General features: G+C 44.8%; 1 protein-coding gene across 1 annotated transcript; it reads right to left on the reverse strand.

Moving 5' to 3' along the window:
- Nucleotides 1–1744: 1744 nt before the first annotated feature.
- On the reverse strand, nt 1745–13998 carry KNSTRN (kinetochore localized astrin (SPAG5) binding protein). The gene is made up of 9 exons (XM_039462884.2): nt 13398–13998; nt 13108–13202; nt 8967–9099; nt 8121–8168; nt 6543–6648; nt 6228–6321; nt 4307–4368; nt 3840–3914; nt 1745–2539 (listed from the first exon to the last, which is right to left on the reverse strand). Exons 1-9 carry the CDS (start codon nt 13592–13594, stop codon nt 2411–2413), a joined length of 939 nt encoding a protein of 312 aa, XP_039318818.1. The 5' UTR covers nt 13595–13998; the 3' UTR covers nt 1745–2410.
- Nucleotides 13999–15132: the final 1134 nt, after the last annotated feature.

Raw genomic sequence — 15132 nt, forward strand, 5'->3', positions numbered from 1 at the left:
CACTGCAATCTCTGCCTCCTGGTTTCAAGCAATTCTCCTGCCTTGGCCTCCCGTATAGCTGGGACTACAGGTGCCTGCTACCATGCTATTATTGTTTGTATTTTTAGTAGAGTCAGGGTGTCACCATACTGGCCAGGCTGGTCTTGAACTCGACCTACTGATCCACCCACCTCGGCCTCCCAAAGTGCTGTGATTACAGGCACAAATCATCACCTCGCCTGTTCATATAAGTTTTACTGGTATAAACTTAGTTTGAGAGAATTGGCCAAAGACCAGTTTTTAGCGGATAGGCTCAAAACATTCGAGACATAACCAACTTTGTGGATGTCTGTGTGGGAAGGCAAACAATTTTGGCCCTTTAGCTCGGGTTGGGGTGTTATTGGCTTCACCGTGTGGCTCTGTGCAGCCTTAAAGATGCTGAAGGATGGGGGTGGGAGGGTTTGGTGAAGAAATTAAGAGGTGCAGAAGGAACCGGAGATGGCCAAAGCCAAAATTAGCCTAGTTTAATTAAGAAAAAATTGCCGGGCGCGGTGGCTCAAGCCTGTAATCCCAGCACTTTGGGAGGCCGAGGTGGGTGGATCACAAGGTCAAGAGATCGAGACCATCCTGGTCAACATTGTGAAACCCCGTCTCTACGAAAAATACAAAAAATTAGCTGGGCATGGTGGTGCGTGCCTGTAATCCCAGCTACTCAGGAGGCTCAGACAGGAGAATTGCCTGAACCCAGGAGGCGGAGGTTGCGGTGAGCCGAGATCACACCATTGCACTCCAGCCTGGGTAACAAGAGTGAAACTCCGTCTCAAAAAAAAAAAAAAGAAAAAAAAAGAAAAAATTTGGCCATCCCTTTGGTAAACCAGTGGGGAGGCCTGTCATGGACTTCAGGCCATGAACTAAAGGATGAATGGGACCAGACCTAAGACTGGCTGTGTAAAGCCAACATTAGGCAGATAACCATGCTTAAGAGTGCAGAGAGCTAGGCGCAGTGGCTCATGCCTGTAATCCCAGCATTCCGGTAGGCCAAGGAGGGCAGATCACTTGGAAGTCAGAACTTCGAGACTAGCCTGGCCAACATGGCAAAACCTCATCTCTACTAAAAATACAAAAATGGCTGGGTGTGGTAGCACACACCTATAATCCCAGCACTTTGGGAGGCTGAGGCAGGCAGATCACTTGACCTCAGGAGTTAGAGATGAGCCTGGCCAACACGGTGAAACCCCATCTTTCCTAAAAAACAAAAATTAGCTGGGTATGGTAGGGGAGGTGCCTGTAATCCCAGCTACTCAGGAGGCTGAGGCAGGAGAATCCCTTGAACCCAGGCAGCAGAGGTTGTAGTGAGATGAGATCGCGCCACTGGTACTCCAGCCTGAGTGACAGAGTAAGCGAGACTCCGTCTGGAGGAAAACAAGCAAGCAAACAAACAAACAAACAAACAAACAAAAGACTCTGGTCTCAGGAGTTGTTGTAAAAAAAAAAAGAAGAAAAAAATGAACAAAAAGAAAAAAAAAGAGTACAGGGAGAACACAGGCAGCAAGTGACCACAGACCTGGTGAAACCACTGCAACAAATGGGTAACACTCTCAGGAGACTAGCCAATGCTCCTGGGAAACAGGGACTAGCCACAGCGCTCTTAAAGCATGGAAGAAAAATATTCTAGATTAAGTCAGAATATCTTGGACTTGTTAACTTAGTTCAATAATGATCAACTGACATATATAGGTTAAAAGGCTATTTTCATTCCTCAATATTAGAGTCACAATATTTTAGAAGTATTTATTTTTTAAGTAGAACTTAAAAAAAAGGAAGTAATTTATATTTAGAAAGCTCCAAGGTGTATTGTTTCACGTAGGTGTTATTACTACCAATACTTTCACCCCATTTGTTAAGCCCAAAACACTTCAAGCAACTTTAAGTTCATAAATTAATAAGGAAGCAAAGACCCCAACCAGGATTAGACAGAATGTGTTCCAGGTTTAGAAGGGGACAGCATGGCTCAATGATGTCTCCCATGGAACACTTGGGCTCTACTGTAATGAAGATTTTCTTCCCGAAAATCTGAATGTGACATTTTAGATCCTCACGTTGGTGGTGGTTAGTAGTCTCCCGATTCTAATCGTGTGCTAGAATCAAGTGGTTGCCTAGAAGGTCAATCCAAGCTCCTAGGTGCCCCCACTCTTATAGGCCTCAATTATCCACCTGTGAGGCTCAGGAGGGCTGACCAACCTAAAGGTTGAGAAAACTTGCTTAAATGAGGAATAGTCATTTCAGCATAAACGGTACTTAATTCTAGTGTAGAAACGGTTTTCATTCTGGAGATGGTGAGTCCCAGAAGATCATGGCCAAGAAGATGTCTTAAGTGGCTTCCTCTGAGAGTTTATGCCCAAGAGGGAGCCATGTGGCCACTTGCTTCTTCTTACATTTCTAATAGCTGTTCCATTTCCTTAAGGGCTGCTATTAAATCATTTACTTGATTGTTATATATGGTTCGCTGTTCTAGGAATCGGACTCTTTCTTCTTTCATCTCCAACTTTACCTTTAAGGCCTGCATGGAAAGACATTCCAAAAGAAAACAACACATACACAAAACTCTTGACTAACAGGCAACACAATACCCACACCAGAACATTATAGTTCTATTCCACTGAGGAAGACCACTGGAATATCAACAAAGACTGTATCTTCTACTTTAGATTTTGTTTCTATGTACTGGTTTTAGGAATTGTCCCTCTAGTAGTAGAGAAGGCCTAGACTCCTGTATCTAAACTGAAGCAATGAAATCCTCTAGATTTGGTACAATATCCATGATTCATCCAAGCAATCCGAAGCAGTCCAGACCAAAGAATCTGTGTTTCTTACTGCAGGTCTTCTCCTTGAGTTATCAAGTTTCCACAGAATAGATTTCATCTAGGTCTCCATTCTCAACTCTGAGCAACCTACTGTGTTACACATTGCCTCATGCCTTGGCGATGTGAACATTTCTAAGAGGCCTCAGTAACAGAAAAAAAAAGTAGTGGAAAAAACTGGTAAAGAAGACCTGGAATATAGTTCATAGTAATGTACTGATGTTGGTCTTTTTTTTTTTTTAAAAAAAAAAGGTTTCTATTTTTAGAGACATAGCTTTGCTGTCACCCAGGCTAGAGTGCAGTGGTATGATCACAGCTCACCATAGCCTTGCCCTCCTGGGCCCAAGTGGTCCTCTCGCCTCAGCCTCCTGAGCAGCTGGGACTACATGTATGTGCCACCACATACGGTTATTTTCTAAATTTTATTTTGTAAAGATGGGGTCTCACTTTGTTTCCCAGGCTGGTCTCAAACTCCTGGCTTCAATTAATCTTTACACCTCAGCCTCCCAAAGTGCTGGGATTATAGGCGTGAGCTACCATGCCTGGCTGATTTTTTAGTTTTGACTAAGGTACCAGGATAATGTAAGATGTTACTACTGGGGGTTGGGGGAGGGAGCACATCAAGAAGGATAGCTCAGGGAGGCTGGGCTCAATACCTAGATGATGGGATGATCTGTGCAGCAAACCACAATGCACAGGAAGAAAACGCACACAAACTTGCATACCCTGCACATGTACCCCTGAACTTAAAAGTCAGAAATTAATTGATGACATTATGCTGATTAGATCTAGTAAACAAAAAAAAGAAAAAAAGAAAAAAGTTAGAAATTAAAAAAAAATGTTACTATTAGGGTAAATTTTCTGTATTAACTTTGTAACTTTCCTATAAACCTAAAATTATTTAGAAAGTTTATTAAAAATAATAGAAAAACAGCAAAGACCCCACCATAAATCTACCTATCATGGTAGGAAATTGTCAGGGTGATGTCTGCCTCTCACCTGTAACTCCTCCACCTGCTTTTTGGCTGTTTCGTTAAAAAGCTTCAGCTCTTCTTTCAAAGTTTCTAAGAGTAACTAAGAGAAAAGTACAAGGTAGTAAACAAATCTTCATATAAAACCAGAGTTGCATTAGATCATGGCTAACATCCCTTCCATACAGTTCTCAGCAAAGGAGTCAGGGGAAAAATTTGGTAAAGTGTAGAACAGAGGAACCAGAAAGCTCTCTCTACATATTTACCTATTATGTGTTTCAAATTTTCAATTCAGACTCACTTATATTTGCAAGACAAAGCTACCTTTCAAGTAAAATATGCTATTTTGAGTACATGTCCCATTTTTCTTTTCTACCACCACAGATAATCAAAGGCTGTTTCTTAGGGTTTGCGGAACATATAGCAGGACCTTCTTAGGTTTACAGAGCCCCACAGTCACTCAGCCCTTGTGCCCTTTCACACCCATGCCCTCACCATAGAGTCCGTATGATCAGTAGTGGATTCTTGTTGTGATGCCAGGGTCTCACTACCTAAAGCTGATGAATACAACAAAGTCAACTTCATTTAGGGAACTATACACCTTAAACAAAAGAAAATAAAAATGCTCTGTAGACAAGTACAGGAATGTTCATGAGGGGAATTTCTCTAAGTGTCTGATCCTGAACTTTCTCCCAAGTTCACCTTGGCAGGGTCACCCACACCTGCCCTATAGAACTGTATTTTATCTCCTTTCAATCTAGGTTTGGATATGGCCAAAAACTCAGTATACTTTCTCCTTAGGTCAGTGGAAAATTTGTCCAAAGGAAATGTGTAGGTTGGACTTTTTTGTTTTGTTTACAATTCACAAAGCTATTTTAAAAAGCCTCTCAGGCCTTAACAAATTACTACTTTTGGTAACAGCGCATGCATGTAATAAATTAAAATCATGCAAAATATTTATGGTGTCGGGCGTGGTGGTACACACCTGTAGTCCCAGCTACTCGGGAGGATTGCTTGAGCCCAGGAGTTAAAGGCTAGCCTGGGCAACATGGCGAGATCCCATCTCAAAGAAATAAACAATGTTAAATTAAAAAACATATATATTTATGGTGACTATAAAGAATATCCTAGGCTGGGCATGGTGGCTCAGGTCTGTAATCCTAGCACTTTGGGTAAGCCGAGATTGTACCACTGCACTTCAGCCTGGGCAACAGAGTGAGACACCAACAAGAAGAAGAAAGAAGAAGAAAGAAGGAAGAAGGAGGAAGGAGGAAGGAAGAAGGAAGGAGGAGGAGGAAGAGGAAGAGGAGGAAGAGGAGGAAGAGGAGGAGGAGGAAGAGGAGGAGGAGGAGGAAGAAAAGAAGAAAGGAAGAAAGAAGAAGAGAAGAAAGAAGAAGAAAGAAGAAAGAAGAAAATATCCTAAACAGTAACCTAAAGATTAACAAGTACCATTCAAATTCAAAGTCAGTATTCCTTAATACAAAAAGGCCTGGGTCCCTTTCCTGGGCATTCTCTGGCTCTCTGACTCAGTCTGAGGCGCTCTTACAGTCTTTGTGCAATTCCTTCTTCTGCTCTCTTTGCTACAGATTTTTTTTTTTTTTTTTGAGATGGAGATTTCGCTCTTGTTGCTCAGGCTGGAATGAAAAGGCATGACCTCGGCTCACTGCAACCTCTGCCTCCCAGGTTCAAGCGATTCCCTCTCACTCCAGCCTACTGAGTAGCTAGGATTACAAGCATCTGCCACCCTGGCTAATTAATTTGTATTTTTATAGAGATGGGGTTTCTCCATGTTGGTGAGGCTGGTGTTGAACTTCTAACCTCAGGTGATCTTCCCACGTTGGCCGCCCAAAGTGCTGGGATTACAGGTGAGAGCCACCAAGCCCGGCCTTTGTTAGATTCTGCTCTCTGGGGCACAGGGTAAGAACAGCAGTCATATTTTAGTCACTGTGATTCTGCTGATTAACCAGGTTTAAGAAAGCTTTAAATAGTATTTTCTCTCTCTTCCCATTTGGAAAAGTTAGTAGCATGCTTGAAAGCAAGAAAATGTTCAAACAAAATGTTTCTTTCAAGCGTACTAATAACTCCCAAATGGGAAGAGACAGAAAATGCTCTCCCTTGAAAGGAACAAAATGTTTCTCATCTATTTTCAAGGCATATCTGTTGGCACTAAATGAATAGCATAAACTGTTCAGGTAAGAAAGAGATAACCCTCTCTCTACAATCATCTGAAATTCTGTTGTCCAGGCAAAAATCAACATCACATGAAAACAAACAGAAGCTCCGCAAAATATTTAGGGCTTTACTAAGTAACCCCTATACTTACTGGTCTAACTGATACCATGCTGCCAAGATCAACCCAGTAAGGGGCACATCCATCAGTTCCTTCAAAGGCAGCTAGCTGTGTGCTGTCTCTTACCTGGATCGAGGCCCTTGCTCTCCAAACTTGCCAAACAATTGTCCCGAAACTTCTCTAGCAGCTCTACCTTCTGGGTCAGGTCCTTCAGCTCTCCCTATTGGAGTACCACACAGACAGATTAGGAACTGTTTCACTCCCCAGGGGTGATCACCTTTCTTGCCCTTGCTCTTGGACAACCATGGCAAAAGCCTGGCTTTTTTCTGCTTCTTGGGCAGCTGTGCATTAACAAGTTTGCTCACCCACGGGGCCATCTATCAGGATTCCATGCCCATCGCCCAGTGGCAGCTGGTAACAGAGCTCTAGTGGGTCTCCTACCTGAGTTTCAGTCAACTTCTGGTGCAACTGCTTGTTGACAGCTTCTAAGAGCTGGTTCTTTTCCTTGAGCTCTTCCTCTGATTTTTGCTTACTTAGTGGTTTGTAGCTGTAATAATAATTATACTTACATGAAAAGATAAAAGGGTTAAGAGTATGGCCTAGGGAGTTATACAAACATGTTCTTATCCTGTGAGTTACTTAGTGGTGTATGACCTTCACTGAGTTGCATAACCTTGAGGCCCTGTTTCCTTATTTTTAGAATTAGGACAAAACCCACATCTAAAAATATTACCATTATGAATAATAAGAGAGAAAACACATGTGCATTTCTGAGCCCAGTAACTGGGCTAATATCTAATAAAATATTCTAATATTAGTCTATCATCTAATAAACTCTAATATCATCAGTATTAAGAGTTTTCTTAAACTTCTCAGTCTTTCTTGCTAGTATCTTGTCTTCAAAAATAATTTTTTTTTTGAGTCATAGTCTCGCTCTGTCACCCAGGCTGGAATGCAATGACGTGATCTCGGCTCACTGCAACATTTGCCTCCCAGCATCAAGCAATTCTCCTGCCTCTGCCTCAGCCTCCCAGTAGCTAAGATTACAGGTGGGTGCCACCATGCCCAGCTAACTGTTGTGTCTTTAGTAGAGATGGGGTCTCACCATATCTCCCCAGACTGGTCTTGAACTCTTGACCTCAGGTGATCTACCCGCCTTGGCCTCCCAAAGTGCTGAGATTACAGGCATGAGCCGCCATGCCTAGTTGTTTTCAAATCTTTTTTTTTTTTGAGACGGAGTTTCACTCTTGTTACCCAGGCTGGAGTGCAATGGCGCGATCTCGGCTCACCGCAACCTCCGCCTCCTGGGTTCTGGCAATTCTCCTGCCTCAGCCTTCTGAGTAGCTGGGATTACAGGCACGCGCCACCATGCCCAGCTAATTTTTTGTATTTTTAGTAGAGACGGGGTTTCACCATGTTGACCAGGATGGTCTCGATCTCTCGACCTCGCGATCCACCCGCCTCGGCCTCCCAAAGTGCTGGGATTACAGGCTTGAGCCACCGCGCCCGGCCTGTTTTCAAATCTTTTAAGACATGCCCAAATAATAGATCTGGAACTAAACCCTATTTGTACAGACTTTCCTCCTTATTATTTCTATTTTTGATAGCACGACACTTGCAAGCTAGTCTCTGAGAGATGAATCCTTCTCCAGGATTTCACTACCACCACTAGAATCTTCACCTCGAGATCACTAACTACATGCAGCCCTTCCTCTCCTGAAGGCTTACGCTCCTGTTGATGGGCCATAGCTAACTGTGACTTCTAGTCAGCAGGGGTCCAGGCTTGGAGTCCAAAAAGCTCTTGCCTGAGATTCAAGATAGTAGCACCACTGATTCTTGTGCTGACAATGGTTCTTACACCTAGCTGTACCTCAACCCTGAAAATTCCACTCAGGTTCCTGGGATGGAACCCAGATCCTGACATATTAAAAAAGTCCCACTAGTGATTCTGACACAGAACCAAGGATTGAGACCCACTACCCTAGAATAGTGACCAAGCTGATTTACCCTGATGCTCACCCTTTTCTGACATTCCTTCTGGTGGCAGTGTCCGTAGCTTTCATTTGCCTAAGAGGGCAGAAACAAAGAAATGAATCAGAGACTGTTAAGTGTTGTGAACAGACAGAACAAAGGGCATGAGAGTCTCAGCAAAGAACCAGAGATGAAATACAAGGAAAACAACACAGGCTTGAGAGTTCTGAGGGGATATACCTACTGTTTCAGCACAGACTACTGAAAAGGCTTATTAGTAGCAAAGGGGCACTCCCCCAACTACCCCAACAACCTGACAGAGCTGCTCCTCTCAAGGTGGCATGGCTAGGCCGGGCGCGGTGGCTCACGCCTGTAATCCTAGCACTTTGGGAGGCCAAGGTGGGTGGATCACCTGAGGTCAGGAGTTCAAGACCAGCCTGGCCATCATGGTGAAACCCCATCTTAAAAAAAAAAAAAAAAAAAAAGATGGCATGGCTATCTCATGTCAACCTCACTCACCTGGTAACTGAATGCTGGCTGGGCACACACAATACACTAGGGCTGAGCTGTGTGGTCAGACCAGCAACCTAGGATAACAACTAGTCCCCACCCACCACGACCATCCCTCAGGGTTGGTGTATGACCACAGAGCTGCCACTCACACTCTCAGAGCAAGTGATGAAACAGGAAAGAACACCTGTCATCATAACCCTGGCTGTGTCTCTTCAGAAAGATCAACAGAGTTATGGCAGAGCTCAGCAATGCTGCACTGCTCTGGACCACTGGCCAAAGGCCAATTGTTCAGGAGCCTCCCCAAAACCCTGTTTTCTAATTCTTTGTACTGAGCGATTTCTAGGAAGATGTTCTAACTGGATACTAATGATCTGTTCTCACCCATTCTCTCGTCTCAGTTTGGTGATTTTTGTAATATCATTCTCTGGACCTCCTGAATGAAGCTGTTTGGAAACATCAACTTTTTTGGAGCAAACAGGTAAGAGACTCTTAGAAGTGGCCCGAGTTTGTGTGTCTGCAAAGGAAAATGAGAGGTAAAACTTCTGGCATCATGACCCAACAGCTGCAAACCTGTAACAAACAGGGCCCCATTCTAAGTTGTCATAAATCTTTATTTTACTTTATTTTTAAAAATATTATTTATTTATGTATTTATTGAGACAGAGTCTCACTCGGTGGCCTAGGCTGGAGTACAGCAGTGCAATCTTGGCTTACTGCAACCTCTGCCTCTTGAGTTCAAGTGATTCTCCTGTCTCAACCTCCTGAATAGCTGGGACTACAGGCACGTAAAATATATTTTTTTTAATAAAATTTAAAAAATAAGGCCGGGCGCGGTGGCTCAAGCCTGTAATCCCCGCACTTTGGGAGGCCGAGGTGGGTGGATCATAAGGTCAAGAGATCGAGACCATCCTGGTCAACATGGTGAAACCCCGTCTCTACTAAAAATACAAAAAATTAGCTGGGCATGGTGGCGCATGCCTGTAATCCCAGCTACCCCGGAGGCTGAGGCAGGAGAATTGGCTGAACCCAGGAGGCAGAGGTTGCGGTGAGCCGAGATCGCGCCATTGCACTCCAGTGTGGGTAACAAGAGCGAAACTCTGTCTCCAAGAAAAAAAAAAAAAAAATAGAGACACGGTCTCACTATGTTGCCCAGCCTGGTCTTGAACTCCTGGGCTCAAGTCATCTTCCTGCCTTCGCCTCCCAGGAATAAGCCACCATGCCTGGCCAAATCTTTATTTTCATTCTGGCAAATTTTAACATGTGAAGATTGATTCAAAAGAATAAGACTTCCAGGCTAATTGGCAATAAAAATCAAAATTCTTTAAATGTGATAGTACAGAACGTTTGAAGGTAGCCAAAAGTTTCATTGAACTGAAAGGCCGGAAGCTGTAAAAGTGAACCTGGAGATGGATACCAGCAGAGAACAGGGTGGAATTAGCAGGCAAAACATGGCTGAATCCTTATAGCATCTTGTTAAGCTCCCCAAATACTCTGCACACTCTCCTAGGGCATGACTGAGCTGCTCTTTTTTAAACTGTTACCTTGTTGGTTTTTGGTATTTTTTTTTGAGACAGAGTTTTGTTCTTGTTGCTCAGGCTGGAGTGCAATGGCTCGATCTTGGCTCACTGCAACCTCTGCCTCCTAGGTTCAAGCAATTCTTCTGCCTAAGCCTCCTGAGTAGCTGGGATTACAGGCACAGGCCACCACGCCCGACCAATTTTTGTATTTTTAGTAGAGATGAAGTTTCTACATCTTGGTCAGGTTGGTCTCGAAATCAACCTCAGGTGATCTGCCCACCTCAGCCTCCCAAAGTGCTGGGATTACAGGCGTGAGCCACCACGCCAGGCTACTTTGTTGTTTTTACCAGAATGTCTTCCTAACCACTCTATCTTTGTGTCCCTATTACCTAGGAGAGTATCCAGCATATGAATAGGGGCCCAATAACTGCTTTTTTTTTTTTTTTTTTTTTTTTTGAGACGGAGTTTCGCTCGTTACCCAGGCTGGAGTGCAATGGCACGATCTCGGCTCACCGCAACCTCTGCCTCCTAGGTTTGGGCAATTCTCCTGTCTCAGCCTCCTGAGTAGCTGGGATTACAGGCACGAGCCACCATGCCCAGCTAATTTTTTGTATTTTTAGTAGAGACGGGGTTTCACCTTGTTGACCAAGATGGTCTCGATCTCTTCACCTCGTGATCTACCCGCCTTGGCCTCCCAAAGTGCTGGGATTACAGGCTTGAGCCACCGCGCCCGGCCCAATAACTGCTTACTGAATAAAGGAAACACTTCACAGTTTCATGAGTTGTTTCACGGACCGTGTCTAAACCATCTGTCTGGTCTCTTCCTCTTCCATGCTGCCTGCCTCTACCACCAGCCCTTTTGTTTACCCTTCTTAAGTTTAGAGGTTCCCTATTACGCATTCTAATCTGATCTTGCCAGACAACCAGAGAAATGGCCCTGCCATAACACTCTTCTTTCCCAAAGGAGAGTATTTTCCTCTATCCTTGTGCTAGTCCACCAACGACACAGTCTATCATTTGTGTTCTATAGCAAATTCAAGTAATTTATCTGGAGTTAAGCACCCCCACGCTCACATACAGGCTTTTCTGGACTTATTCTCACTTTGTTCACTGTAAAATGGCCCCCTTAAGCTTGACCTAACTTAAGAGCCAATACAATCAAATCAAATTGAAGAAATGAGGTACAAATGAGGTATTAAAGGGGTTCTTTCTGAGGTGTCTGTCTGAAGTAAAAAGTAACCTTGGAGGAATATCATCATCTCCTCTCTCAAGTATTATGGTTATAAACAATAACAAATCTACTATATGTAAAATGGAGTTAACAGTCAATTGATCAAAATTAACACTCGGGCTAGGTGTGGTGGCTGACACTTGTAATCCCAGCACTTTGGGAGGCCTAGGAGAGTGGATCACCTGAGGTTGGGAGTTCCAGACCAGCCTAAACAACATGGAGAAACCCCCATAACTACTAAAAATAGAAAATTAGCCAGATGTGGTGGCACATGCCTGTAATCCCAGCTCAGCTACTTGGGAGTCTGAGGCAGGAGAATCACTTAAACTTGGGAGGTGGAGGTTGCGGTGAGCTGAGATTGTGCCATTGTACTCCAGCCTGGGCAACAAGGGCAAAACTCCGTCTCAAAATAAATAAATAAAAATAAAATGAACATTTTTCATTGACTGGAATTGGTTCCGATAATTCTTATTTGCTAAAACCTCAGGACTGCATTGTAGGAAAAATTTAGGAGGATTTAACAAAGTTGTCTCCTAAAAATGGGAGATGCTGGGAGGGGAACTGGATGGCTGGTGTCAAGTAAAGGCAGGAAACTTGCTTATCATTGTCTATGGTTTTCCAACTTTTTTTTTTTTTAAACATGTGTATATATTACTTATTCAAAAAGCTGAAGCTTAAAAAACAAGCAGCCCATGCTCAAAGTCAAAACCAAAAAACCTGGGAGGCAGCCTAAACAACGGAAACTGTTTCAGTTACATATGATCATAAAGTTAGGACAGAGACAGAAATCAAAGAGATTAACACTTCCAGCTTGGCTGGGAGAGCCAGTCACTGCCCACTGACTGAGGGCACTGCATCTAAGGGAAAGACACAGCAGCGGAGACCTGGCTCCAGTTCTTCCAGCAACTCCTAGTCCCTGCTGGTGCAAGGATTACCATTCAGGTGTTCTGTGGCAACACAAGACAACAAACAACCCGTTAAGCCTTTGGAGAAAAGCCTATTTACTTTAGAGCTCAATCCTGCCAAGGTTTATGTACCACCAGCTAAGCGAAATCATCTGGGAAGGATCATAAATAGCTGCTCCATAATCTCCCACAACGGTTTTCTGACGTCTGAAGCTTATTCTGTACTATAATCTCTAGATTAGACAACTCCCCGACTGCGGACCCCATGATATGACTTTTGACCACAAGCAAAGCAACACAAAGCAGAAGACAAAGCAATTAAAAACTCTGTTTGTAATCACGTCTCTCTCTTCGCCCGTTTCTCAAGTATTTTGCCTAGGTCTAACCCCTCTCTCCCACTTCATTCAACAAACGTGTATTGAGAATGTGCTAATGAGAGACACGGTGCAGATATAAAGGTGAACGAAGAATCAAAGCATTCCACTTCTCAAATGACTCTCCTCTTTCCTCCCTGAAAACAAACGCAATCCCTCGATATAGCCCAACTCTGGAAATAAGACGAACAACCCGTTAGAAGGGGATTCCTAGCTTAATGGGAATAACATTGTACGATAATCAACAACTTGAATCTAATTGATGAATACAGTACATATGCGGGCAGAAAAATCAGAGCAGGTCTAAAATCCTACCACATGGCCCTTCCCGTAACTTCCATCAAAAACCTACATAGCTTGGTTACTGGGGGCTCACAGGTCGTCAGGGCCGACGGGACGCCCTCCCTCTGCCCGCACCACCCAATCAATCTCCACAATCCCGGGACCATCCCCGGCCCGGCCGCAGTGCCCCGGGCGCGGGGTGGACACTCTCACCTGCGGGCTGGCCGCCGCTCAGCGCAAAGGTGGGCTGCAGGCTATCCACTGTTTTAGACATACTGGTCATCATAACGAGGCGGCACAGCCGAGACCTGGAAGGTGCAGGGTGAATGTTACCCAGCGCTGGGCCGCTGGGCCCGAGAGAGTGGAGGGTCTGGGGATAGCGCGACCCGACAGGCCCCGGCTCGGGGTTGGAAAAGAGAAAATCCTCCTTTCCCAGCTCATTCCGTCCTTCCTCCCATCCAGCCCAGTCCCTAGCCCCGGGAGAGCCGAACCCAGGAGCCCACCGGTCCTGCCTGCAGTCCTTGTCGCTCTCGTTCAAACTATGCTCAGCAGCAACCGCCGCGTCGCAGGCCAAGTCTGCCGCCGCCTTTTCAAATGGCAACTTCCGGTAGCTGGGCGGAAGTGGGCGAGATTCACACTCTGTAGACAGTCCTCTTGTACGGAAGACTCTGTCCTCGGCTGGGGCTTCGGAAGCCGCCATGCTGCACGGAAGGTTCGCGCAGAGGCCCTAGCCTGAGCTCCCTAGCGAAAGGTGTCGGAGCCCTCAGGTCTGGGCGGAGGAGGAGGGTGATGCAGTTTGCAGGCTTGAATGGAGCTAATGAGCCACTAGAGTCATATTCCGGGATGGGGACGCAAACGTGGGCACGTTTAGTGTCCATGTCACAAGCCTCTTTATTTGGTTTGGGATTGTTAGGAATATTGCCAGGAGCACAGGTTATTTGGATGAAAATTGCACGTTACAGGTGGAGAGTGGCAGTGGCAGGTGAGGCTTGAAGACCTGTGGACTGAGATACTTGAAGCACCTCCCTGAGGTCCTAATTTTAATAGCACTGATCCAGATTTTAAATAGCGATTCAAAGGTATTCCCAATAAACAAGGTAGTTTTCATCACTAAATGCACTAGCTCATTCATTTCATCCAGCATTTATTGAGCAACTGCTGATTACCCGACACTATTCTCAGTGGGTAGGAGGGGGTGAGGGAGAGCAAATATCACGGTTGACCTTGGCTCTGCCCTCCTGGAGTTTACAACTTAGGAAACAGACAGTGAACAAATAATCACATAAATAAATATATACTTATGGATTGTGGTGAAACTGTGAAGAAAGCTGGGTGCAGTTGCTCATGCCTGTAATTTCAGCACTTTCGGAGGTGGAGGCAGGCAGATCGCTTGAGTCCAGGAGTTCCAGGCCAGCCTGGGCAACATGGTGAAACCTTGTCTCTACAAAAAATACAAAAATTAGCTGGGCATCGTAGCATACTTCCGTAGTCCCAGCTATCCTGGAGCCTGAGGTGGGAGGATCGTGTGACCCTGGGGGTGGGGGGGCGGGGGGGGGCAGGGGCAGAGTTTGCAGTGAGCCAAGATCATGCCGCTGCACTCCACCCTGGGTGACAGAGTGTGATCCTGTCTCAGAAACCAAACCAAACCAAAACATACACACATACACACACACAAACTATGATGGGAAAGTACAAAATTCTGTAAGAGAGAAAAGCAGGGAAACTTAGATTTTATTGGGGGCTTAGGGAAGACCTCTCTGAGAGGGTGGTTAATTAAAGAAAGATGAGAGGGAGTTAATCTCATTGGGGAAAGGGGGAAATGCAAAGTCCCAAGGCAGAAAAGGATGACTCCAGGCTTGAATAATAGTGTGGGTAGAGTGACCATTTTCTGCTGCGGGAGATTGAGAGTTCAGTTTTGAACTTGGAAAACCTGACATATCTTTCAGGCATTCCAGTGGGGTGGTCATGCAGGCAACTGGAAATATAGGCCTTGAGCCCAGAAGAGAGTCTGGATTGGAGATACACTCTTGGGAATTATTGACATATGGAGGTACTTAAAACCTTGATATTTAGGAGTTCGAGACCAGCCTGGCCAATGTGATGAAACCCTGTCTCTACTAAAAGTACATACACAAAAAAGTGGCTGGGCACAGTGGCTCATGCCTGTAATCCCAGCACTTTGGGAAGCTAAGGTGGGCAGATCACTTGAGGCCAGAAGTTTGAAACCAATCTGGCCCA

Source organism: Saimiri boliviensis, chromosome 2 (genome assembly GCF_048565385.1).
Source record: "Saimiri boliviensis isolate mSaiBol1 chromosome 2, mSaiBol1.pri, whole genome shotgun sequence".
NCBI lineage: Eukaryota > Metazoa > Chordata > Mammalia > Primates > Cebidae > Saimiri > Saimiri boliviensis.